The sequence below is a fragment of the Hyperolius riggenbachi genome, chromosome 2 (assembly GCF_040937935.1).
Source record: "Hyperolius riggenbachi isolate aHypRig1 chromosome 2, aHypRig1.pri, whole genome shotgun sequence".
In the NCBI taxonomy this organism is placed as follows: domain Eukaryota; kingdom Metazoa; phylum Chordata; class Amphibia; order Anura; family Hyperoliidae; genus Hyperolius; species Hyperolius riggenbachi.
The window spans coordinates 42,425,948-42,453,613 of record NC_090647.1 but is presented as its reverse complement, the minus strand read 5'-3'; the positions used below and the strand labels follow the sequence as shown (position 1 = coordinate 42,453,613).

General features: G+C 43.2%; 1 protein-coding gene across 17 annotated transcripts in view; it reads right to left on the bottom strand.

The window, feature by feature from the left end:
• Nucleotides 1-27,666, bottom strand: part of DLG2 (discs large MAGUK scaffold protein 2) — a 1,711,631-nt gene that overhangs the window by 199,645 nt on the left and 1,484,320 nt on the right. For all 17 annotated transcript variants that reach the window (XM_068266685.1, XM_068266688.1, XM_068266686.1 and 14 more), the window contains one exon: nucleotides 14,343-14,457. In XM_068266685.1, the coding sequence (XP_068122786.1) occupies nucleotides 14,343-14,457 (115 nt within the window). The remainder of the gene's footprint in view (nucleotides 1-14,342; nucleotides 14,458-27,666) is intronic.

Sequence of the window (27,666 nt, the reverse complement as noted above, 5' to 3'; positions counted from 1 at the left end):
CTCTTTCGCCGCTGCTCGCGGCGGATCGCCGCAGAGCGGCGGCGATCAGGCAGCACACGCGGCTGGCAAAGTGCCGGCTGCATGTGCTGCACTTTATTTCATCAAAATTGGCCCAGAAGGGCCTGAGCGGCACCCTCTGGCGGTAATGGACGAGCTGAGCTCGTCCATACCGCTAAGGTGGTTAATAACCTTTTCAGTATACTATTACCTAAATCAAACCTAAAGCGAAAAACTTGATTGTGTGTGTTTTACTAAAGGTAAATATAACATAGAACTGAGCTTCACATTTTTTATTTTTAAAGCAGAAGTGACAAATATGCCTTGCTGAGCTGAAAAACAAACAAACGTAATGATCCTTTCCTGCACTAAAACCTTATCAAAAGCATTTTTGTTTTGTCTTCTCTTTATGTTTCAGAATACAGATTCAATTTCACAAGTTCATTTTCATAGATAACTATGTAACTGGGCTATTACTACATGTACCTTTATTTATCTCTTCATATCACTTCAGGAGTGTTTTAAGAGGAACTCCAGTGGACATAATGTAATTAAAAAAAAATGTACTTCATTTTTACAATTATGTATACATTATTTAGTCAGTGTTTTCCCGTTGTGAAATCTTTCCTCTCCCTGATTTACATTCTGACATTTATCACATGGTGACATTTTTACTGCTGGCAGGTGAGGTCAGTGGAAGGAGCTGCTGCTTGCTTTTTTGTCAGTTGGAAACAACTGTAAACAGCCATTTCCCACAATGCAACGAGGTTCACAGGCAGGAAACTGCCAGGACCATGGTCCTCACAGTTTCCTGTGGGAGAACTTTCACCACAATATCAGCCATACAGAGCCCCCTGATGATCAGTTTGTGAAAAGGAATAGATTTCTCATGTAAAAGGGGGTATCAGATACTGATTGGGATAAAGTTCAATTCTTGGTCACAGTTTCTCTTTAAAAATGTTACTTTGACCAATTATTACTCAATATACTTGCATTGCTTTTTCTGTAATCCTCTAATGCTAGATGCACACTGAGATTTTCTGGCAGATTTATTATCAGATCGATTATTTCCAACTTATCCGATCTGATTTCCGATAGAAGTGAATGGAAAGCCGTCGGAAATCAGATTGGATATGTTGGAGAAAAAAAAAAATCGATCTGACAGTAAAGCTGCCAGAAAATCTCAGTGTGTACCTAGCAGAAAAGCAGGAGTTTGCAGTGGAGAGGTATGTATGTCAAAGGAAGATGATGTCAGAGGGAGTGGCTTTTGAAAAGAGATTGAAATCCCCACCCTCTAAGCACCAACCTGGGTGTATTCTCAAGGGACTGCACAGGCCAGGGGCGTGTGCAGTGGTGGAGGTGCCTAGGAATGGTTAATGAGATGCAAATAATTTTGAGTTGATGCAGGATTATGCAAATTGTGTAATCAATTTTGTGCAGCTTGAAAACTGACCAATTTCTATACAAAAAACTATTCCCATCATCCAACCGGCCTGGGCCCAACGGGCACCCCATTTGCTAGTTTTAGACTAGTTTCAGGCCACTAGCTTGTCACCCCAGTACACAAAGTAAAAGCTGTTACACTGTGGCTATAGTGATAAGGATCTATCGGCAGCGTGTGCCAATCGTGCTGGATACAAGTGCTTTTAAACTTTTCCCACTTCTTCCAAAGCATTACTTTCCCTCTCCTTGGTTGCAAATTGCCCCCCCTGCACTCCTCATCTCCCCTGTGCAGATCATTTCAGCACTACTGGATGCTCAGAGTACAGGAAAATTGTAAACAAAAATTGGTGTGAATAATTTAAATCTTACAGAGAATCTGTAACAAGTATTCCCTGGGAAGAGGCAGGGGGGTAGCCAAATATCTAGCAATGTATGGGCAGATTGGCCAAGAGACACATCTCTCTCTGATCTAATCTGATTAGAGAGAGATCTGTCAGCTTCCCATACACCCGCAGGCCGATTCCCAATCAATTTCAGCATGAAATCTCTAGGGAATTGGCAGAGTCCTGTGTATAAATGTGCTTCTTGAGTGCCAAAGACGAATGGGCACCACGTGGGAGGGGACACAGGACAGGTAATGTATAAATGCACAGACAGCGGGTACATTTATACACGAAGGGAACAGCGCTGGCGGTTTCGTCGCTCATCCCAATATCGCTCGCCATTACCGCTGTGCACCCGATCGACCACGACATCATGCAGCATGGCCAATCGATCCATGCAAATGATTTTGACCGGAAGTGGTTTGCATTATTGATTAAGGATGCTCTTGGCGGCATTAACTTTCGTTAATATTCGGATAGGTGATCAGCCACAAAGTTGAGAGATGCATGGCCACTTAGAACAGCACTAAAAAGTATCTTCCGCTGTTGGTCAGCTCAGTTTCAAAACATTTTAACCAGCCTTGCGTAGAAGCACTTAGAAGTTTCTAGAAGCATTGACCCATACCGCGTATGTGGGCGAGTTGTTCTGACTCCGCTGGCCGCTGCTTGTACTAAGTGTATGACTCAAACTCCTCCAGCCAACAGATCAGCGTGACAACCAGGCATTTGGGATCAGTACAAACATGTTGCTAGGAGAACACATTCACCAAATAACAAGCCTAGAAAATATTCAAATATAGTGGGTAAAGCCATGCAAATGTCCCTGCGACCAACCATGCCTACAGAAGTACCGTGTATACTCAGCTATAAGTCAAGAAATTTAGGATTGACTCACAGTATAAAAATATAGAGGTCGACTTATCTGCGAGTCAATCCTACATTTTTCCACTTACGGCCAGGATTGCATGAGAGGGGAGGCATCTCCCTTTCTCTCCCCTCCCCACCAAAGCCATTCATTTCTCTGGCTCCTTCAGGGGCGTAGCAATAACCATAGCAGCTGATATGTGGCCTTTAAGCAAAGGGGACCCAGGTACTACTTTTGTATTCACTATTAAAGGCGCACTATGGCAAAAAGCTGTAAAATTTAAAATATGTGCAAACAGACAAATAAGAAGAACGTTTTTTTTCCAGAGTAAAATGAGCCATAAATTACTTTTCTCCTATGTTGCTGTCACTTACAGTAGGTAGTAGAAATCTGAAAGAAGCGACAAGTTTTGGACTCATTGGGGATTCTCAGCAAGGCTTTTATTCTGTATAAAGATATTCCCTAAAAAGGATTTAAACAATGATGCTGGCCAGCTTCCCTGCTCGCTACACAGTTTTTTGGCAATTGGTCAAAGCAACTGCCATTTACTAAGTGCTTTTGAAAATAAATAAATCCCTGAGAATCCCCCATGAAGAGTCCAAAACCTGTCGCTTCTGCCAGATATCTACTACCTACTATAAGTGACCGCAACATAGCAGAAAAGTAATTTATGGCTCATTGGAAGAAAAGTACTTATTTCTATATGTTTGCAAATATTTTAAATTTAATTTTTTTTAGTGCCCCTTTAACTTTCTTGTGTTCCTCCACGCTCTGACTATCAGTGTCCATGAACAATATGCAGTGTATATTGCATGAATATGTAAATTGCCAATTGCTCCATAACCCCTAGCTATGCCACCCACCACAATCTAAATAGTGTCTGCCTCTCCCCCCCCCCCCCCAAGTAGTACAGTGTAGTGCACCCGGCAGAAGTCATGTCCCTCCCCACTCTGGCGCCGGGGGCTGCATCCTCTCCTGTCCTGTACTCATGCTGGTCTGCATAGCGCACCTCCTGACATCGGTAATTAAAGACACGCTATGCAGACCAGTGGTGAGGGACAGGACTTCCGCTGGGCGCACTATACTGTGTTACCAGAGGAGGAGGTAGATGGATAGTGACAGTGTAGCCAACTCTTTAGGTTGTGGTAGGTGGGAGAAAGGAGCCGGGGAAACTAAAAGCTTCAGTGCTGAGGGGGAGGGGGGGGGTTACACAGGAAGAGGGGGACAGTGAGAGGCAGGTCATCTTTAGGTTGTGATGGATGGGAGAGGGGGGTCAGCGAAGCTGATAATTCGACACTGTAAGGAGGAGGGATTACATGGGAGGAAAGGAAGGGGGGGGGGGGGGGGCTGGAAGTCTGCACTCCTTTAGGTGGAGGGAAAGGGGGTCAGAGAAGCTGACAACTGGCACTGCAGAGAGGGGGGGGGGGGGCAGCAGCACCCCTATTAGGTGCTGGAGGGTGAGAAAAGGATCAAAGCAGGAGCAGGTGAATGGCTGCATGTGGGAGCCTGGAGGAATTACTGGCTGCACTTGGGGACTAGGAGGGGTTTATAGCTGCAACAATTTATCAAGTGCTGCAATTAACTCCTCCTGGTCCTCAAGTGCAGCCATTTACTTCGCTGAATAGGCTTATATTTGAGTCATTACAAAATTCCAGCTTGAGATGGTCAAATATTGGGGTCAACTTATACACAAAGTCGACTTATACCAGAGTGTATAAGATACAGGTTTATAGCACAGAAGCTTAAAGCAACCCACTATTGCAGGCATGTCCAAAGATCGTACCAAGGGCAAATGCCACCAGCCAAGCCTTTTATGGTGGCCCCTAAACACCCTACAGTTGTTAATTCCATGTGGCCCGCAGGCCGTAGCTGAGGCGTCTCGTGCAGGGGCCACATTGTGTCGCTACACTGCTTCCCTCTTTGCTTGCTTGCAGGTCATCAGCCACTACTGTAGCCACTGATTAGGAGCCCCCACTATGCCAGCAGCAGAAGCCACTGATTAGCAGCAGCCACTGTGGAAACTGCACACTTTCCCGTGGAAAGGTTTTATTTGACAAAATGTCACAGGAATAGTGTACCTAAAAGCAATCAGCAAAAATTGAGATTGACTTTGCAAGTTCGGCCCGCTAGTGCTCTCAAGAATGGCGATATAGCTCTTGGCCTAAAACGTTTGGACACCCCTGCACTATTGAAATGAACATGGTTCCTGGTAGTTCAATGACAAATGAGCCAAGCTGTTGTGAGTTCCATATCTCCTCACCCGTCCATTGGGCCAAAAATTCAGCTTTGCCCCAGAAGCAAAATTCTGTTGCTCTCATTCCCACTGGCCGAGCTCCCTGCCCACCTTTCCCAAGACTCTTTTTCTTTGCAACTTACGTTCTACTCATTAGCCATACTACACAAACAATTCATTATATCATAAGTTGGTTTTGTTTGTTTTTTGCTTCATGTAAACATTAAAATTTCTCTGTGCAAATTTGGACAGAGGCGCCAGGCAGGTTAAAATGATCTAAAAACAACTAAAAAGGAGGAGTACAGGTGGACTTACCTCCTGAAATGATGGACAATCAAGATTGTTCAAATCGCAAATAACAATTTATTTTGGCACTCCGCAACGCGTTTCGCAGGTATAACCCGCTTCATCAGGCAAGGAGTGCAAGCTCAAAAAGGTCCAATAGTGGCAATGCGCCTCTGTACTACAGAGTAGTAGCACTCCTTGCCTGATGAAGCGGGTTATACCTGCGAAACGCGTTGCGGAGTGCCAAAATAAATTGTTATTTGCGATTTGAACAATCTTGATTGTCCATCATTTCAGGAGGTAAGTCCACCTGTACTCCTCCTTTTTAGTTGTTTTTAGATCATTTTAACCTGCCTGGCGCCTCTGTCCAAATTTGCACAGTATATAGTCCACCTTGGGTGGAGGGGACTGTCCCCTTCTTTCTATCTACAGAGAGCGACTTCTTAAACCTGAGTGGGGTCAGGTTCTAATACTCCCCACCTGCAGTTCAAGTGGTTGCCTATGTGGTAACCCGTGTTTGTGAGTATATCCACATCTGTTAATTATTTCGCCAACAATTGTTAGACTTACTGCACTATATTGGGCTCTCGGTTTTTCTTTTTTTTTTTTTTCCTTTTTGTTTCAAGTGCATTAAAATTTCTCTGTCCAACATTTGTTTCCCACTCAAAAAATGTTCATTATTCCCTAAACAGAGTAAACTCAGCTCTCTGATAAGCCCCCCGGTACTAGACAAACCCCCTCAAATGCTCGCCTGTCAGCTCCCTGGGACAAAGAAATTAAACAGGAAAGAGCGAAAATATAGAGTTGTGCTCTTTTATAAAAAAAAAAAAAAAAAAAAAAGATTACAAGCAGGTTTAAAACAAGAGATTATGTTAAAAAAAACAAAAAACCTCATAGTGACTGATATAGCCTGGAGGACTTTTTTCTGTATTGAATCCGTCTTAGATGGTGTGATTCACACACCACTTCCTTGCTGTGCGTTTAGCAGGCAGCTATTCCGTCACAAGCGCTGGAAGGAATTTCCCAGAGATGGAGCAGAGAATTGGCTTGAAAAACCCATTCGTCAATAATTTAATGAGTTGTTCAAAATTCAAGAACATCATCCCACTCACTGAGCCCCGAAGACATGGCAAACTAGAGACGAAAGTTATATAACTCAATAACAGCCTCATCTCCTAAACTGCATCCAGATTCCTTTACATGTGCGGCACCATCTCCTGACAGGTGACGCATCGCTCTATAATAGCCGCCATTTGCATAGCGTGAAAAATGGACCGACAAGTCTAAATATCTAAAACTCTGGTTCTTGAGACATTTCTTTTAAAGAGAGTCTGTAACAAAATGTTCAGCCTTATTTCTTCTATCCTATAAGTTCCTATACCTGTTCTAATGTGCTCTGGCTTACTGCAGCCTCTTCTCTCTCATTGTAATATATATAATCTATTATTTGTCAAGCTTTGTCGACCCAGGGAGGAATGTGCTGCCTCTGCTGTGATAGGGAGAAGTTATGTATGTCCCCTCCACACACCCCTATGCTCTCCTGTGTGCTGTGTGTATGAATCACAGGCAAGGTCTCTGCTCACAGCCAGCATGTCTGCCTCACAGAGCTGTGACCTTGTGAACAGCTGTGAGTGCAGAAAGATCAGTTCAAAGCCCAGACAAGCAGCTAAGGCAACAAGTGGGAGTAACATTCCAGCAGTCAAGTCAGGCTTGAGAGGAGCCTCTGCAAACGGGCACCTGCTCTGATGATGTAGTTCCTGTTTGGCGGCCATCTTCATTGTTTACAAAAACAAAGAAAAAAACTGTGATTTTATCACCAAGAAAGCAGCGGGGAGCGCCTAAAATGTCACAGAGGGGGCTAGGAGAAGACAACAAACAGGCTGGTACGTTTAGTTATATAAGATTTTCACAGTACAGATTCTCTTTAAGAGCTTCGCACCAAACCCAGACCTACCACAGCTCTCTTAACCCTTTAGCAGCCAGTTTATTTAGAAGTTTGCAAGTGCTCCAGGCCAATTTATTTTAGCACTTTTTTATTTCTTCTTTGTTACATTTCCTTTCACAATGGGCAAACACTGACTAAATCATTTATACATAACTGTTGTAAAAATTAAGCACTTTTTTTTATTACATTATTTTCACTGGAGTTTCCCTTAAAACATTTTTTTATTTTACTCGTCAGAGGTATGTGAAACTAAAGTGAAACTCTCCTAATTCTAAAAATTACTTTTAGATACCCCACGGTTTTAGGTTATGTTTAAAAACCTAAAAACAGATTTATTATTTTGTCTCAGCTCAATGGCACAGTCTGTCCCTCATCTCTGAGTGCTCAAATATATGAAGCATTGACGTTTTTATCTATCTTCTACTCTCAGAAGCTCAGTTCTCTGCCAGAAAAGCTGTAATTCCTCATCAGTGATGGAGGCTATAGTCTGACTGGGTCCCAACTGGAGTAGAACTGTCCGTTGCATAGCTGAGTATTAACTTTCAGGCAGACAAAAAAGGAAATCCACACAGATTATTTGTGTGCTTGGTACATACACATGTCCATCTCCTGTCACATATCACTAACAGCCCTTTCACACTGGGGCAGTGCGGTGCGTCAAATTGAGGCGTTGCTACCGCAGCCTAATTCAACTCAATGGGGAAGTTCAAACTTTCCACGTTGCAGTAAGCTGTGCCGGAAGTGCCTGATTTAACGCAGAACTATGTTACTGTGCGGGATTCCACGTCGGCCCGGAGGTCATGTTAGTCTAAGGCGACGCTTGTCTTTTTGAAAAAAAAACACGACATCGTGTCGTCCCAGCGCGCATGTGCAGAAGCATATTTTTTATAATACGCTTCCGTGCACTTACGCATACTCCGAAGCAGAAAGTGACCGCAAGCTCACGTCACTTCCTGCTTGGCTGGTGGCCAGACAGGGAACACCGAAGGCCTGTTTTTAGCAATGCGCTGGGCGCGACGTTCCGCATTGTTGCCGCCAATTTGCAGTGTGGAACCGGCATTAAGGTTCCCTTTAACCTCCTTGGCGTTAACCCCGAGCTTGGGTCGTGGTGGGAAACCGCAGCTCAGAGCAGTAATCCCGACCTCTGCTCGGGGTAGTCGCCGGAGGCTCTATGCAGAGCTATGCGCGCAGCGGGAGCGTTTCTACATACCTCCCAAGGATCCCGACGTCGGACGCCATTTTTCTTCCTCTCCTCCAGAGTGCTGCTTTCTCCTGGTGAGATCGCCGGCTGTCGTCATGACGACAGCCGACAATCTCACTTTAGAGTTGCAGCGCCACCCGGAGGATGGAGGCATAACTGCAGCGCTGAAGCCAGGGAGGTGAGTGATTACTGGGGCTGTGCAGTTCTCCCTGGCAGCAGGATTTTTTCCAGGTTTTAGGGTCTGAAAGGGTGCAAACATTTTTTACCACTTTTAGACCCTAAAATCTGGAAAGAATAATACCGCCAAGGGGGTTAAGCCTTGTGTACATGCTAAATGGTTAAGGCTGAGACAGCTGGTCAGTGCTGCCTCTGCTGTGAATCTAGTGAGTATGGATGTCCCAGTTATCCATAAGGATCCATATTGCTGGGCCATCTCAGCGGAGCGCCGGCAGAGCCCATTGTTCTCCTCTGGGTTAGAAACACTTCTATACGGAATTCTGCCCCAAACTGTTCCCTGTGAGATACCATACTTGTGCCTGTGTATGCACCCCAACACTGAAGGAATTACTGCCTAGCTCAATCAGATTAATTTACCAAGTATGAAAGGTTTGTACATGGAATTAATGATAGCACACACAGGCTCAGTAATAGTGCAAGCTGGCAGTCAGTAAAGGAATAAAGTGCAACACACGGGAGTAACTGGGTACATAAGACACACATACACACAAGGAAGGCTATTGGGGTTTGGGTGAGTTTAGAAGCTGGATGGCTTGGGGAAAGAAAGATTGTGTGTCTGGAGGTCCTGATGGAAAAAGATTGAGGCAACGGTTGCTAGGGTGGTCCTGATGGTCTTGAAACGAAGCCTGGAAGGGTGGAGGAGGTCGAGTAATGGGGAGTACCGATCCTCCCAGCGACGTCGATATACAAGTAAAATGGTATTGTATGTTGAATGAAGGAGACCCTCTACCATATATCATTTTTGGGCCTTCAATACCTAAACTCCATTTATATTTGGGGGGGGGGGGGGGGGGGGGGGGGGGTCGGTAAGTGCAGGTGTGTATTTTCGCTCAGTCTCCACCCCCCCCCCCCCCATTGGTCCACAGCCACCAGCGCCCTCTACAGCTGCATTAGAATTGTATTCATTACATTATTTTCACTACAGTTCCTCTCTAAGGATATGTCTGTATTTTTAAGAGAAACTGTTGTGAAAATAACACAATAAATAAAATTGCTTAACGTTTTCAAGCACGGTTTTTCCCCCCTACCGGCGCTCCACAATTTTGTGTTAAGCTCTTTTTCTTAGCGCTTTTGTAGAGCGATTTGTTTTAAGTGAACTCTTTGACCCAGTAAAGAATAAATACAATTATTATGTATTTATTCATAACAGCATGAATGCAATTGCCTGATAAAGCGATTTCTTAGCGTTTTGCGCTTTTCCTATACCTTTCATTGTAGCAAAATCACCCCAAAAATGGTACAGGGAGCGCTTTGCTGAGCAAATCGGAAAAAATACTGGTCAGATGTGATCTCTCTCATAGAGAATCGCTGCACAAGCATTTTTAGGGTGATTTTTAAAATCCCCGGTGCTTAAAAAAAAAAAACGCAAAACGCCCTAAGTGTGAACAAGCCCTTAGATGATTTACTCTGTGTTTGCCCATTGTAAATTCTTTCCTCTCCCTGATTTACATTCTGACATTTATCACAGATGTTGACCTCTTTAGTTCTGCCAGGGGAACTACACAGAATGTTCATTACTGAGAGTTCTATGCACAGAAGGGGATATTTCTTGCTTGGCAGTTGGAAACGGCCATTATTTCCCACAATGCAATAAGATTCACAGACAGCAAAGTGCCATGGCACACACTGTGGGAGGGGCTTCACCACAATATCAGCCATACAGAGGCCCCTGATGATCTATTAGAGAAAAGGTAAAGATTTCTCATGGGAAAGGGGGTATAAGCCACTGAATTGCATGAAGTTTAATCCTGGGTTACAGTTCCTCTTGAATATTATTATTATTATTATTATTATTATTATTAAGTATTTATATAGCGCCACCATCTTCCGCAGCGCTGCACAGAGTATATAGTCTTGTCACTCAACTGTCCCTCAGAGGAGCTCACAATCTATTCCCCACCATAGTCCTATATCTATGTATGTAGTGTGTAGTGTATGTGTTGCAGTCTAGCGCCAATTTAGGGGGGAGCCAGTTAACCTATCTGTGTGTTTTTGGGATGTGGGAGGAAACCAGAGTCCCCAGAGGAAACCCACGCAGACACAGGGAGAACATACAAACTCCTTGCAGATGTTGACCTGGCTGGGATTTGAACCAGGGACCCAGCGCTGCAAGGCGAGAGCGCTAACCACTACGCCTCCGTGCTGTCTTTATAAGTTAAAATATACAGGACATGCCAAGTAAACTTACTATAGATGGTGCAGATCTTGAAGTGTGTGTGTGTATATTTAGCTCAAAATCCTATTTCGGTCTATTCATACATAGTTTTACACACCGTACTTAAGCAAGAGTGTGACATTGGTTTGGCTCACTCTAGGTGGCTAATGGAAAATACTACAATGTAACCCTAGACCTTTCTAATTGCAATTAGCGAAATTACTAAAGCCAAAACATCAGCAGGATATCCAGGCAATTAGCGCTGTTTCAGAATGAAGTCAACAACGGTGCAGTGCAGTCTCAATAAACGCCCACTTAAGCAGCAGCGCAGGCTTTACAGCGGGGCGGGGCTGCAGACGGGCACAGCAAGCAGTGCTTTATGTAGTAGCTGTATGTAAACTATGTATGTAAACAACAGAGTCCTGCTGCCTTGTTGTATATTCTTGTAGGAGTTATTCAACCATTTGATCCATATGCATTATAATTTATACAGAAAGCCATATGGCAAACAATGGTCAATGGGACTGCTAATAGTTTAAAGTGTACCCGAGGTGACATGTGACATGATGAGATAAACATGTGTATGTACAGTATTAAACGTATTAATAACCAGGGAGTTTTACTTTTTTTATTTTGCTGCCTGGAATAGTTAATTTTTAAGGCTGGAAATGACAGCTTCTGGCTTGTCAGGAGCTTGTCAGGAATATAGTAAACATCACTGATAAGCAAATTACCATAAAAGTTTAAAAGTAAAGCCATAAAAGTTTTTTGTAACAACATACATTTTCTACATATTTCTGAGAGCAGATGGAGAGAGAAATGGTCAATATAGTTCATGTATTTTCATTTAGGGACACTTAATAGACTGCAACTGAGCAGAGACAACAAAACATTCAATCGACTTTCTAAATGTTTAAATATAAAATAAAATCCTGGGATGTCTTAAAAAGTCATTTTTAGGAGTAGGAGGATAAATATAATTGTTTATCTCATCAGTTTATTTTTACCTCGGGTTCACTTTAAACTTAAACCTTACATGGTCACAATATACTAGTTACACATTAAAGTGGACCCGAACTCTTGCACAGGACAGAAGGAAAACCTAGACAAACGCACCCTGTATGTATTTAAAGAGTTTATCCTGTCTAATCCCCCTCACATCTGTGACTAACCAGAAGTGCAATTTGATCTCTCAGCTGTGTCAGCAGGCTGGCAGAGAAGCTAATTTGTAAACACAGGATAACGCTAAAAGATAAGCAACAGCATAATAACTTTTAAACCAAAGCATTTCTTTGTTACATCGGATACAGATTCTGCAATAAATCTGCAGTGTGTCTACATCCTGCTTTCATGGAAGCAGACATATTGTTAATGTCCTGAGTTAGCCAATTAGCTGCTCTGCCGTAGCAGAGGACATTCCTGAGCTGATACAGTTTGAGAGATCAAATTATGGTGGTGATTAGACACAGATGAGGGAGGGATTAGACAGGCTGAACTCTCTAAATACATACATGGAGCATCTCTCTGCGTTTTCCTTCTGTCCTGTGCAAGAGTACAGGTCCACTTTAAATGGTCTCCCCAGATGTGACACGTACAGACAGTCATCCATCATGCAGCACTTTCACAGAGTTATCTGATCAGTCCCACATTCATTCAGCTGAAGGACAGTGACCCCCAAACACACTGCTGAAGGAGTAAAGCGCCATCTTCAATAAAAGGAGAACAAGGAGTTGTGGAAGAGGCGGTGAGAGCCCCACAGGGCCCTGATCTCCACATCATTAGGCTGTCTGGGATTACACAAGGAGACAACCGAGATGGCCTAAATCCACAGAAGAGTCTGCCAAGTTCTCTTAGATGTCTGAAGCAATCCACCCGCTGAGTTCCTTAAAAAACCATGTGTGTGCGCGAGTGTACCGGGCGGGGAGAACGGATGCGGCTACATTCAAGGGAGATCAGAGCAAACATCCATTTGATTCAGTTTTATCTCTGTAGATGTACTCTGCAAGTTCTTAAGTTAAAGTGGCGGTACACTCCAAATTACATGTTTGCCCTAATGTATTGAATACAGTGAAAAACAAATATGGAACACTGTAAGACTAATCTGAAGTCATTTAAATGTATATTTACACCTCCCTGAAGCTAACTGAGATCATTGCCAGATATAGGACAAATTATCAGATTGGCTCCTAATCAAGTAATTCGTGAGCAAATAAAGGAGAGACGGTTATCTGCTTCCCCTCTGAATACAGCAAAGGCAAGCTTGTCAATTAGCAGTTAAATTAGGTAAAAAAAAAATTGAAAATAGGCCTCACTTTTTGGGTTACTGCACCCCCCCCCCCCCCCCCCACTGCCGGGGTTACTGCAGCACCCATAATGCAACTCTTGTTGTGCAGTCTCAGGACCGGCCGCAACACTCGGCGTTCAGTGCGACGCAATGTGAAGAACCTCCTCCTATGTGAAAACGGTCTTAACATTTTTGCTGTGATTAGTGCTAAAGACCACAGATGAAATTTGAGAATCATACTATTTAAAGCCTGGTACACACCATGCAATTTCCCCTTCAGATAGATGGGTCGATAGATGATCGAATTTCTGATCAATTTTTCTCTGATGACTTCTAGGCAAATCGATTGGAAATCAGATCAGACCTGTTGGAAATGATCTATTCAACCCATCTATCTGACAGGAAATTGCATGGTGCTTTACCAGGCTTTACAGAAAATCTGAAGCGGAAATACACTTGTGAGGTAATTAATTGTATGTGTAGTACAGCTAACAAATAGAACATCTACGCAAAAGAGCTTATCTGAGCTAGTCGACTAACTTGGTCAAACTTCGTCTTGTTTTCTGAAGAGCTTAAATAACGAAACAATGAGGCCCCATTCACACTGCACTTGTTTCCATCCGCGTTTCGAGAACGCATGCAGGAGGCCGACACGCAGGACATAGACTGCACTGTCTGATGTTTTCACTGCATGCGGTCAGGGAACGCATGCTGCACGCATTGTTTTGCCAAAACGTGCTGCTGACCCATTCACTTCAGTGACTGGGATCAGCGACGCAACGCATAGAAACGCAGACAGCGTGCGTTCCGAACGCACGGCCATCCGCGTTTCATAATGTGAACGTAGCCTCAGATACCGTTTTCCTGCAGAGAAGTTCAAAGGGTCACTAATACTGCATTGTTTTGCATCTTAAAAGAATGAGTGTGGTTTCTAAATTGCAAATATGACAGAATGGAGCAAAGTTATAAATAAATCCATATGAATGAAAAAAAATAATGAGACTTTTCTTTGCTATTAATGTTCTATGTTTTATCCATACTACACATATAATTCATTATCTCATAACTACTCTGAGTAGATACAAAATTGTTTCTAAGAAAAAAAAAAAAAAGTGAGTTGACATTTACATTATTCTCATTTTTTAAACTGTCGTTTGCCTGCAATACTGAGGGGAATGAGAAAAACGCCCACTGTAAACACAGAAATGGGACATAAAGGAAGGCAGCATCTATGAGTGTCCCCACCTGACCTTCAGGGTCCCAAAGCAGCTGCCCCCTCCTCGCTGTGATGAGGAATATTTCACCTGGTCTTACCTTACGTAGAGCGAGCGCTTCTGGTTGGTCCTCAGGGAGCCCGAGCCAGAACTCATGCTGTGATTCATCATCTGCTCACGCAGGTCATGAATTTTCGCCTCAAATCGAGCGTACTCTGATAAGAGAAGCAAAGCAAGACAGGCGTTACAAAACAGCCATCACATGACCCGTTCATAACAGTCGCTGGATGTGACAGTGGCTAGACAGATTATACAGGTTCACTTCATACCAGGAGGCACACTGCAGAAATGATTCCATTAGAAGAATAGATGAAACTGCCACTGATTGTGGAATCAGAACTGTGACAGGACAACTCCCAGCATGCCCTTCTGCTAATGGCGCTCAACTCTGGCTCAGAAAGTGTGGACTTCTGACTCTATCTTGTCTTTGGTCAGCCATTTTGTCTCTCGTCTTACTTAAGGTAAATTCTGTACAGTTGCCCACATTTTTTTTCTGGCCTGCTGACATGTTCTCGTGTCCTATTTGCAATGTCAGAGGAACACTATCAAACCAAGTGTTCTAAAATAATGTACAAATAATGTATAAGTAGCTGTGTAAACATTTTCCTACTTTTCATGTTAAATATCAGAGGCAAAAGCTTTAATTCATTGTGTGTAGATTTTAGCTAGTTTGGAAGTCTCATTTGCATAGGTGAATCTCTGCAGACTGACAGGCTAAGAACAGTGTAATATTGAAGCAGAGTTATATGAAAAGCCTGTCAGGAATCACACACAATTACAAATGTGTATGTTGCACATAAGATACATTTCCTCTGCTCTCTGCAGAGAGCTCACTCAGAGACACAGGCAAAGCTTTCTCTTACATACACAGAGTTAAAGGGCAACTGTAACAAAAGGGACATGGAGGCTGCCATATTTATTTCCTTTTAAGCCATACCAGTTCCCTGGCAGTCCTGCTGATCCTCTGCCTCTAATACTTTTATCCATAGACCCTGAACAAGCATGCAGCAGATCAGGTGTTTCTGACTATATTGTCAGATCTGACAAGATTAGCTGCATGCTTGTTTCTGGTGTGATTCAGACACTACTACAGCCAAATAAATAGTGCTGCCAGGCAACTGGTATTGTTTAAGAGGACGTAAATATGGCTGCCTCCATTTATCACTTGAGTTGTCCTTTAACAGATGCACTGTGAGAGAATTCCCCCTCCCCTCATGGCTCACTCAGATTTGAGCAGACTGCTGTCAGAAAAGTGTGAAAGGAATTAGATAACAGTAAATAAAGATATAAGCATTCAAATGTATACACCAGTACTTAGCAGCACTTCCCGAACATTTCCTGTGTCAATTGGATAAAACATGTTATTCAATACTGTTCCTTTAATCCATGTACACATATGCGATAACCATACGCTGAAGCGGCCAAACACGACCGTATCAGCTGACGACTATTATGTGCCTACAGTGGTCCCCGATCGACACTGCTCAGGAATTGTTAAGGATCCCTCCTGTCATATCCCTAACGATCCGCAAACATAACCAATCAGAACTCCTGCCGACCGATTGAAGCCGCTCTGTCTTCCACACATCGTCTTCCCTCCACCCCCCCCCCCCCCCCTCCTTTGAATTGCAACAGAACACATCGCTAGCCTCAAGTGTTTACAAAGCAACCTTGAAATAACAGTGCAGTTCTGCTAACACCATTTCAGACAGAGGAGTAAAGCTGGCCATACACTGGCCCGATTTGCCGCCGTTTCGACAGCAGATTCGATCACTGGGATCGAATCTGCTGCCAATCGTTCGCGCTACACGCCGAATTTCGATCCATTCCATCCGATCCCGTCGATCGCGCCATGCGGAAAATAACCGTCGATCGGAGACCCAGGAGTCGCGCCGGCGGAGCAGGTAATGTATGCGGGATGGGGGGAAGCGGCGGCAGCACCACCACCACTCCCACAGATTGTGAATGGTTTCAGGCTGAAATCGGTTCACAGTCTGTTTGCAGTAAAGGTAGCCATACGATCCCTCTCTGATCAGATTCGATTAGATAGGGATATGTCTGTTGGTCGAATCTGATGGCAAATCGATCAGTGTATGGCTACCTTAAGGGAGGAAATGACAGGATTAGCTTCAGTCAGAGGCAGTAAAGATGGAATATGCCTGGAACAGTTTATAACTATATAAAATTCACAGAAATCAAAACCTGGGCAGTACAATATATAGGTTATGTAAGTAGAACAGGTATTTATTTACTTATATATATATTTGTTTTTTCTCCTGGGATAGTATGACTGCCCCTGTTGCTTTAAAGCGGACCTGAGATGAAAAACTAACTATAACAAGTAACTTATCTATATAGCTTATCTAAAGTTTAGATAGTTTACACAACAAATCTAGCTGCAAACAGCTTTAACAGAATATGATTATTTCTTCCTGTGATACAATGAGGGCAGTCATGTTCTGTTTGTCACATTGTCACAGGCTGAGAGCTGGGGATGCCATCAGCTTGCCTGTGTGTACATTCAGTCCCATCTCCTCCTCCCTTCTCCGCCTCTGAAATCTCTGGCTAGTAAACTTCCCCTCCCCCTGCCCAGACTGAGCTCCCATAAGCCCTTGCTACAGTGTCAAGGCATAAAAGGAGCTGTGGGCGAGGCTTGTTTAGTTTATAGGGAATTCGAGTATTAAAACAAAACGAAAAAATTATTTGGCTTGACAAATGCCCTATAAACTATATGAAAGGAACACAATTATGCAATGAGTAAAAGTTTATCTCGGATCCACTTTAAAGCAGTGGCACCCAGGGAAATATCTTCTTTAAATGAAAGCAGTAGTCAGCATTGGGTGCTGGGTAGGTGTAACGATAGGTGTCAGCAACCAGAGAGAGAATCTGATTCTTGGCGATTTGCAGTATCCCCAAGAATACAGATATACCTGATTATTGGGGATCTGCAGAATCGCCAATAATCAAATATGTCTAACCTCTAGACACCTGAGTGTGTAAGTGTTTTGGTGCAACAGTAACCTTTGGACCACCGGGGTAGCAGGTGGTCCATTAACTAGAGAAGACTCTACTGCAGTAAAGGACACCTGGAGAGGGAGTCCCTGACTGATAAGGAGCAGTGTCCCCTCTGTAGAGCAGGGGACCCCTGCGGAAAGGCTGGACACCCTGCGGGGGGTGACAGCCAGAAGGTCAGACAGGCCGGGTCGGCAACAGAGTATCAGATATGCAAAGTACCAAATCAGAGATCAGAAGAATAGTCAGGAACGCTACAGGTCATAACAGAAATCAGAACACGGCCTAGTCTGAGGTGTGAGGTCCGTGATCTCAACACCCTGGAACTATGCTAGAGAATAACACAGATGATCTACAGTATTCCTAGTCTGGGGTGTGAGGGCCGTGACCTCAACACCCTGGAACTATGCTAGAGAATAACACAGATGATATACAGTAACTGGCTAAGTGTGGATTCCCAGGTCCTCCTGGTTCCACCACACTGAAGGATCTGACTAAGGTCTGAGTGCTAACACATAGGCATTCGCAACGCCAGACAACCAGCAACTTAACAGCAGGAGATATATATATATTAAAGCGCTCCACAGCGCCGCCCAGCTCCCATCAACCAATCACTGACTGAGCAGGGATCAGCTGACCGCCCTGATCAGCTGATCTTCCTCCTATTGGTATAAAGAGCTTGTCTTGCAGCGCGCGCACGCAGCTCTCCATCTGTGTGCACTACTAGGTCCAGACATGTTGCTGCGGGGAAACCGCCGCACTGGACCCGGAATCCGCCGCCTTACTGTCAGAACACGCGGCGGCCCCCACGCCATTCCTCCCATGTGCACCACCAGTTCCAGACAACCCAGTTGCATGCTGACGCGGACAAACCGCCGCATCAGACGCGGAATCAGCCGCCTTACTGTCTGAACATGCGGCGGCTTTTCCGCTATTCATCACAGTAGGCTTCTGTAGCTGAGCCCAGAGAATAAGCTGTAAATGGTCGGATTTGTTCAGGTTTCCCTGGAGGAGGAGGAAGGGAGATGAAAGCCGTCGCCTTCCACAAGACAAACACTTGAGCCTCCTTAGCAGGCCGCTCGCTGCTCAGATCAGGCTGGAGGACCATGAAAGCCCTGCGCAGCCCGTGTGCCTTTTATGCTGACACTATTAGGATCCATCACTGGGAATGTGACATTAGTATTCAGTGGAGCGGCTGAGAGGCTGGCGGAGGCTGCATGTTCCGGGCTCATTAGGACAAGGAGATGCAGATCGAGGTTCCTGCAGTTCACATAATGTGAGATAGAAGAGAGAGAGATGGCAGAATGAAGTTCCTTTTCCTATAGATGTGTAATGGGGAGGCAGGTGGAGGTGAAGGGTAATACAGCGACACAGACAGGCTGCCAATAGGCCGATTTCACTGCAGTGCTCAGCATAGTAAACACTAAGCCACATCTGGTGGCAACAAACACTGCAGGTGAACTGGTTAAGGGCTCTGCCTCTGACACAGAAGACCTGTCTCGGCTCTTCCTGTTCAGTAAGCTAACACCTAATCAGTAAGGAGTCCTTGGGCAAGGCTCCTTAACACTGCTACTGTCTATAGAGTGCACACTAGTGGCTGCAGCTCTGGTGCTTTGGGTCTGCCAGGAGAAAAAGCGCAATATAATTGTGTGTCTTGTCTTGCCTCTTGTATATACAGAGTGGAAGATTAATCAATCTTGCTGCACAAGACAGGCTGGGCAATGGATTCACTACAAGGGCTCAATTACACGGCCCCCCTAGTCATCATGGGTTACAAGCAATGGCTTGCATATTCCAGAAATTGTTCTCAAAGTGGAACTAATCTCATAACTTCCTCTCTGCTCTAAAAGATTGGCCACAACACGATAACCTTTATGGGAGAAAAAATATTAAAGGCCAACTGAAGCAAGCGGGATATGGAGGCTGACCTATGTATTTCCTTATAAACACTACCAGTTGCCTGGCAGTCCTGCTGATTCTCTGCCTCTAATACGTTTAGTCATACACCCTGAACAAGCATGCAGCAGATCAGGCGTTTCTGACATTTGTCAGATTTGTCTCTGGTGTTATTCAAACACTACTGCAGCCAAATAGATCAGCAGGGCTGCCAGGCAACTGGTATTGGCAGAAAGGAAGTGGCAGCCTCCACATCCCTCTCACTTTATTTGCCCTTTAAAATTTATGGAAATCCGACTCCTCCCCCCTCCCCCTGAAGTTTTAAGTTGGTTTCACTTTTGCAGGGAATGCTGAAAGGGTTAAGCCTCAGGGTTTGCTGCATTGGAAGAGCTGCCTCAGCAGATTCACAGTTGCAGTTCTATTCAGATGTTTTCTGTACACAAATGTCAAAATTATGGAGATCATTTTTAGGAGCACTGCAGGGGCAGTTAATAGGAGGTGAAAATATAGATTTTAAGGGCAAAAAAGCGGCAATTATGCAATTGTAGTGATCAAGTGGATGAGGAGCCAATCAAAATCACTCCTCAGGGTTGGAACTCACTAGAGCGCTTTTTGGAGCGTTTAGGGATCGCTAGCAATTTCCCTAAACGCTCTGGCATTGTAAATAAAAGTAACAAATTCCACAGTAGCGATTGCGATTAGCAAAATCACATTCGCAGGACAAGCAGCATTTTGGGAGCGTTTTTGTTCCAATATAAAGTATATAAGCGCTGGCAAATCGCTCATAATTCGCTACACATAGCGATTTGTGTGCGATTTTAAATTAATGCAAACCGTAAATGAAAAAAATAATTTGAAAGGCCCAATCAGGATTAAAATCTCTGATCGCAAATCGCTATCACAATCACTGGCAAAAAGATTTCACTTTTTAAAATCGCTACCAAAATCTCCGGAAATAGCTTACAAAATGCTAATTAAAAACGCTAGCGATTGCGATAGCGATTTGCGCCTTGTAGTGGGTTCCAGGTCAGTGTTCTCCCCAGAATTTTTTTCCAGCAGGGTGGCATGAAATAGCAGCCGGGCAGCATGAAAAAGTAGCCAGGAGGGGCGAGATGAGAATGCAGGGCAGGTGCTTCTGTGAGCAACTCTGCCTACAGAACAGGAGATAGTGAGCAGATAATAGCCGGGTGCTCACCAAAACTAGCCGGGTGGAGCATCCGGCTAAAAGAGCCTGGAGAGAACACTGCAGGCCTCAATGGTTTCAGCTGTCAAAGCACACAAGAATGCTGGAGTCAAAATCTACTGTGTGTCAGAAACTGGAGTTGAGGACAGCGCATATTAAAACCTAGAGCCTTTCTCTGAAGTGGCTATAAGCCAACAAGTTTATGCCTAGGGCTGGGTGCACACATAGCAGAAATGCTAGCGTTGCATAAAACGCTGCGTTTTTGCCTGTAATGAAAGTGCCGCAGAAAAAAAAAAAAACCTAAAAAATGCATATGCGTTTTCAATGCATTTTTAAAGCTGCGTTTTCAAAAACGCTGGTTTTGTTGCATATTATGCAGGAATGCTGACAAAACGCACATAATGAAAGGCAATGGGAGCGCAATAGTATGCATTTTTTATGCGTTTATATATGCGTTTTCCCCCGAAATTTTTTTTACTGTATTTTCGCTTCATGTTGTCTTCCAAGTGATTTGCATGAATGAAAATATAAAAACCACGTGGAAAATGATGTGCAAACCGCAAACGCATACAAAATGCATGAAAAACGCATCACAAACAGACCAAAGACGTAGTAAAAATGCACAGAAAACGCACACAACATTAACATAAAACGTGACATAAAACGTAGCCTTTCACGCTATGTCATATGTGAACCAGCCTGAAAGCATACTCTTGCATTTTAAACCATACAATTTTTTGCTACATCCGCATCAAACAACTATGCAGTTTTCATAAGAAGCTCCGCATAAACGTTACAATAAAATAATCATTCTGTATTTTTAGACATAAAAGCGACTAGCGGAGGATGGGCTGCAGATGCAGCAGATGGTGCTCACACCTTTAGCTCGTATTTGGTAAGAATCCTAATCGCCTCTCTCTCTGCATCTCCCAGCACAGGTTATTAGCATGCTCTGTTGTCTGCCAGTTATTCCAGTTGCTTCAGGGTGCATTGGTAACTGGCTTCTGCAGCCGTTTCTGGCAGAGCTGGCGTTAAAGCGGATCTGAACTCAGAACTTCCTCTCTGCTCTAAAAGGAAAGCAGCAGCATAATAACCTTTACAGAAAAACATTTCTTGGTTACAGCTGATACAAATCCTGCAATAAATCTGCAGTGTGTCTACTTCCTGCTTTCAAGGAAGCAGACATATTGTTAAGATCCTGTGTTTACCATTTAGCTCTCTGCCGCAGCAGTCAAATTATTAAACTTGTGCTCAGTCACAGATGAGGGGGAATTAGACAGGCGAAACTCTCAAGATACATACAGGGTGCATTTCTCTAGGTTTACCTTCAATCCTGAGAAAGAGTTCAGGTCCACTTTAATGTATTCACTGCACTAAAGACAGGGTTGAGACAGCGGCCTCCAAGGTTATGGTAGAGAAGGTAGAGAAAAGGACAGGAGGACACCGGGAGCCCACCCTGGTGCAGTATCATATCGACAGTGGCTGAGGACAACTCAATAAGTGTCAGATATACTCACAATGGTGGGTTGCAGAAGGCAACCATTCTGCTTGGCATGTGGGGAGGTACCGTCCCCACTCAGCCTTGTGTCCAGGTATGTGTGGTCGATGCTCCTTAGAAAGGGTCCACCTTCCGAGGTGGTCACCCCTAGGATCGGGGTAAGACGTAGATAGGATGGGGCAGGAGGCGCCCAGAGTACTCGTGGCACGGTATAAAAAGTAGGCAGTTTTCAAACTTAAAGTATAATTATAAAAAACTAAAAAAATATGGAGAGAAGAAAGGTCCTAACTGAAGAAGTAGACCATCGGTAGGGGGGGAAGAAAAACGGTGCCAATAAAATTTACGTTTTTTTTAACCACTTTGCATTCAGACCTTGTTTCTCACTTATTGACCAGAGCAGTTTTGACAGTTTAGCTATGTCCTTATTTAATCAGAAATTTTAATGGGAAAACAAGGAAAAAAAATAGAAAAAACACATTTCTCAGTGTTACCAATTCCAGTTTAAAAATAAAAAGTGCTACTGTAGATAAAAAACACAAATTGTGTTTGTCTATTCTTAACGCTTATCACAAAACTTAGATTATGTCACAATGTCACAATTTATGGTGAAGATATTTGATTCTGAAATAATGCTACAGAGTGGGTTTTTCACTATGAACTGAGAAAATAAAAGTATTTTTAATAGTAAAAATCAATCTCATTAGCTCAGGGAACATGTATTCCCATTCACCAATTAGTGCTGCATCAGATAGTGCCAGAAATGTGCACAGGAGCCCAATCCTGCACAGCACGGCTTCTGCTACAAGACGTATATCTACTGACTCGTGGCTTAGATGAAGTCTCAGAAGACGTAGATATACTGCAGTGGTGGATAAAGTGAATAATTATACTTTACGTTTGAAAACTGCCTAATTTTTATGCCATGTCACGAGTACTCCGGGCGCTTCTTACCCCATCCTATCGGCCTCCATGGTTAAGCCTGGTACACACTATTAAATATGATTGACCAATCGCTGACCAATTTTACCTCCTCCTTGTGGACCCTCATATTATGTGAAAGTGTTAAAATTGGTCAGTGATTGACCATCATTGAAAGGGTGTACCAGGCTTAAGTCTGCTGTCACCAAGACATCCATGCCAGGAATCTGATCCTACCGCACTGGAAAAACAAACTGCTGACTACCACTAAAGATGCTCACTTATGATCCAAATCATGATTGTACAATTTTGCCAAATCTATGCAGTAGAAGGATAAACTAGTAAACTAAATATACATATATATTTAGTTTACTAGCTTATATTTTAGGTAGGTCCATTCCCACAGCAAGATTAATATTAAAGGGACTCCGAGCAGTGCAGAAACTATGGAAAGATGCATATCATTTTAAAGCTCTGTTTCTCCTCTTTCCAATGATATATAAATCGTCACCCTACGCCTTTTAGTTTTCGCTATTTTCGCGATTGAAATTGCTGTGGCCGCAATTTCAATCGTGAAAATAAAGAAAACTAAAAGGCGTAGGGCAACAATTTAGGTGTCGCCAGAAAGAGGAGAAAGAGAGCTTTAAAATGATATCCATCTTTCCATAGTTACATTGTATTACACAGGGCGACTTTTTCTGCTGAATGGAGCTGCTGACACTGGCAAAAGTGTCGTCCTGTGTAATACAACTAACTATGGAAAGATGCATATCATTTTAAATCTCTCTTTCTCCTCTTTCTGGTGACACCTAAATCGTCGCTCTACGCCTTTTAGTTTTCTTTATTTTCGCTATTGAAATCGCGACCGCGGCAATTTCAATCGCGACAATAGCGAAAACTCAAAGGCGTAGGGCGGCGGTTTATATATCATTGGAAAGAGGAGAAAGAGAGCTTTAAAATGATATGCATCTTTCCATAGTTTCTGCACTGCTCGGAGTCCCTTTAAGATTTTGCCTGATTATCTTTTTTTGGAGCGACACTGCTTAACCACTGTTTAACAAAAATGAAATGATGGTTAAAGACCTCAATGCACTTTTGTTTTGAGAAATCGAAAGATTTTTGTTATTCAGGCGGAGACATAGGGGGTGTGCGGGAAACACAGGGGAGACACTGGGGACACACGAAAGTAAATAAAGTACTGTCAAATTTATTTGGAGTAATTTCTTGCATGCCGAGATCTTTTAGGCTGGTTTCACAGTGGAACGTTAACCCATTCAGGTTCCGTGGTTTTCACGAGATAAATGTTCACCTCCCATTCATTAGCCTATAACTTTATCACTACTTATCACAATGAACTGATCTATATCTTGTTTTTTCCGCAACCAATTAGGCTTTCTTTGGGGGGTACATTTTGCTAAGAGCCACTTTACTGTAAACGCATTTTAACAGGAAGAATAAGAAAAAAATGGAAAAATTCATTATTTCTCAGTTTTCAGCCATTATAGTTTTAAAATAATACATGCCTCCATAATTAAAAACTCACGTATTGTATATGCCCATATGTCCCGGTTATTACACCGTTAAAATTATGTCCCTATCACAATGTATGGCGACAATATTTTATTTGGAAATAAAGGTGCATTTTTTCCATTTTGCATCTATCACTATTAACAAGTTTAAAATAAAAAAAATATAGAAATATTTCATCTTTACATTGATATTTAAAAAGTTTAGACCCTTAGGTAAATATTTACATGTTTTTTTTTTTTATTGTAATGGTTTTTTATTTATAGTAAACATTTTATTTGGGTAGTTTTGGGAGGGTGGGGGGTAAACAATAGTCGGAACGGCCAGAAAAGGCTTTTTCAGCGGGGGAGAGGAATCAGTGATCGGGCTTCATAGCCCGATATATTGATTCCCTGACTACCGAATCCGCGGCCGGGAGTGCGCGGTAGCGCACATGGTTTCTGGGCGTAGTTTCTACGTCCAGAAACCAAAATAGGTTAAAGTCCCACATTACAGCAGCAACGTCTTGGTGGGAAAGTAGCCTAAAGGTATTTTATTGATAGGGTTTGAAAATATCTGAATGCCTTTGTAGATCGGTGTGGAGGAATATTTTTGTCGATTGTGATCATATTTGTAGTATCTAGGTCCATTGGAGTACAGTTTAAAGCGGACCCAAACCAAACATTTTTTTAATTCAAAATACTTAGTTGCACTATTCTGACACATACAAAGATAAATAAACACTCCTTCAAGCCAATGAGCATTTCAGTGCATCCTTTTCACCCTTCTCTTTTCATAACTAGGGTTATACAGGTGGCAGCCATTTGCAATTCCTCCTTTGCCGGACACCATCTACTCCACCAGTTTGCCGGATTCTGTCCCGGCAATATGAAAGGAAGGGAGGGGTTCCTCCAATAAATGTAAAATATTTTATATTTGCCATCATGCAGCTGAAAAAAGGCTGCTATTTATTATTATAATTTAGAAAAGAGATTTTATTTCTGAAATCTTGTATTTTTAATTTGGGTCTACTTTAAGTTACAATCAGTAATTCTCTTTAGTTTAAAAATATGACCGATTCTTTCAGTCTTATAATATTTTAATGGGTAACTTTACCTGGGGTATTCAGTGGTGAGTGAAATAAGGCCATTTATCTCACATCATGATACTTCGTATTCTCAATAGCAGGGAAAGCACATCTGAAGTGAGATGGATATGGCAGCTGCCATATTTACACTATACTGGTTGCCTGGCTGTCCTGCTGATCTCTTTGGCTGCAGTAGTGTCTGTATAACGCCAGAAGCAAGCATGCAGCTAGTCTATTCAGACATCTGCTCTGCTGCATGCTTGTTCAGGGCCTATGGCTAAAAGTATTAGAGGCTGAGGATCAGCAGGGCTGCCAGGCAACTGGTATTGCTTAAAAGGAAATAAATATGGCAGCCTCCATATACCTCTCACTTCAGGTGTGCTTTAAAGGAAACCTAAACTGAAAAGTCAAAACAAACATACACAGGTCATACTTTCCTCTTGCATACTGGTCTTCTCATCAATCTCTTTCTCCTCTTCTGCGTCTACTGTGATCAATAGAATTCTCTGTCCTCCAGTTTAAAAATGGCCATTACTCCATCACAGCTTCCTGGTCAGCACACTGTTAAACTGCAATATTGCCCACTTGAGGCATAGGGAAAAATGGATATTACCTTGCTCATCAAGTGTCCTTTCAGTTGTAACTGGCAGCAACTGATAAATATTATAAGAACTGAAAGGACTCATTGTTAGAAGAAAATGGCAAGCTTCTGAGATAACTGACAGCGAGGTAAACATGTCATATTTATTTGCAGGCACATAGTGTTTACTTTAAATAATTTCACTCTGTTCAGGTTCCCTTTAAAGCATACTAAAAGCAATAAAAAATATTAAACACTAATTGCAAGAACTGATACAACTAGGGCGATACTTTTACTCGGCAGACCGGAGTCCTCCTTTAAGTGGCACAATGTAGGCTGCTTCCCCCCGGCCATCACATGTAGTCAGTGTCAGCAGAGTAACAAGCCGTGCTGTTCTGGAGAGAGGGGAGGGGGGAGAGTGGAGTGTGTTGTGTAGATACTCATGTTGTGATGAGATTTCGCTCTCCATCACAGATGCTAATTTTACAGGTTCATGCACTGTCAAGCACCGCACATCATAACTTAAACACTGCATTTCTGCATCTACTGGCAACAGAAAAAAAGAATCAAAATTGTTCATTAGATGAGATAGTTCAGACTGTCCCTATTCCTTGCAAAACTACCACAGAGGGGACTGTAAACATTTGCAGAGGTATTTATTAAAGGGTCACCATGATGAAAAATCCGCACAGTGTTCTCTCCAGGCTCTTTTAGCCGGGTCCTCCACCCAGCTAGTTTTGGTGAGCACCCGGCTGTCATCGGCTCTCCTCCTCCTCTGCTGAAAGCAGAATTGCGCATAGAAGCGCCAGCCCTGTATTTTCTCATCACGTCCCACCCAGCTAATTTTTCATGCCACCCGTCTGGAAAAACAAATTCTGGGAGAACACTGCTGTAACATGTAAAATACACCTGTAAACATATACAGGTAGTCCCAGGTTAACAAACGAGATAGGGACTGTAGGTTCATTCCTAACCTAAATCTGTTCTTAAGTCGGAATACTGTGCCATCTCTATCCCTGTACCTACTCTGTGCTCCCCTGTGCCTCCAGTGTCCCCCTCTTTGTCACCTCTGCTCCCCTGTAACTGTTTACACAAGTTTAAAAGCCATTTTTTCTTTAATTTCTTTTAAATAGATTTTCTCAAAAACGATAAGTCCAATTTAAAAAAAAAAAAAAAAAATCTCAGAATCCATGCCATACGTATTGGCGGGTTGTTCGTAAGTAGTACCTGTATATAAAAGGTGTGCATTTGTGTAAATTGCACTGTAAATTACTTTTACTTTTTACTCCTCAGCTCGGGCTGTCACTTACAGTTAGTGTTTAGAGTCTAATGCGCCCCCATTGCACTACTGTGGCCATTGCACTACTACTTGTGCAGTACTACTGTACTGAGGGAGGCGCGATAGGTGAGCGTACAGCCCGACTGTGAATGCTCCAACTGGAGGACTTTACAGGCTGAACTGCGGAGGATCCAGGTGGCAGGAGGACGGCGAGGGAGCAATCAGCTTAGAGGGGGCTGGAGGAAGTATCCTTTTTTGTATCCCCCCCCCCCCCCCGTATCATTTACAGTTTAAAGAGGAGCTTAAGCCTAAACAAAAAATACTGTCATTAAGTTACATTAGTTATGTTAATTAACCACTTGCCGACCGCACGCTTATACCGTGTGTCGGCAAAGTGGCAGCTGC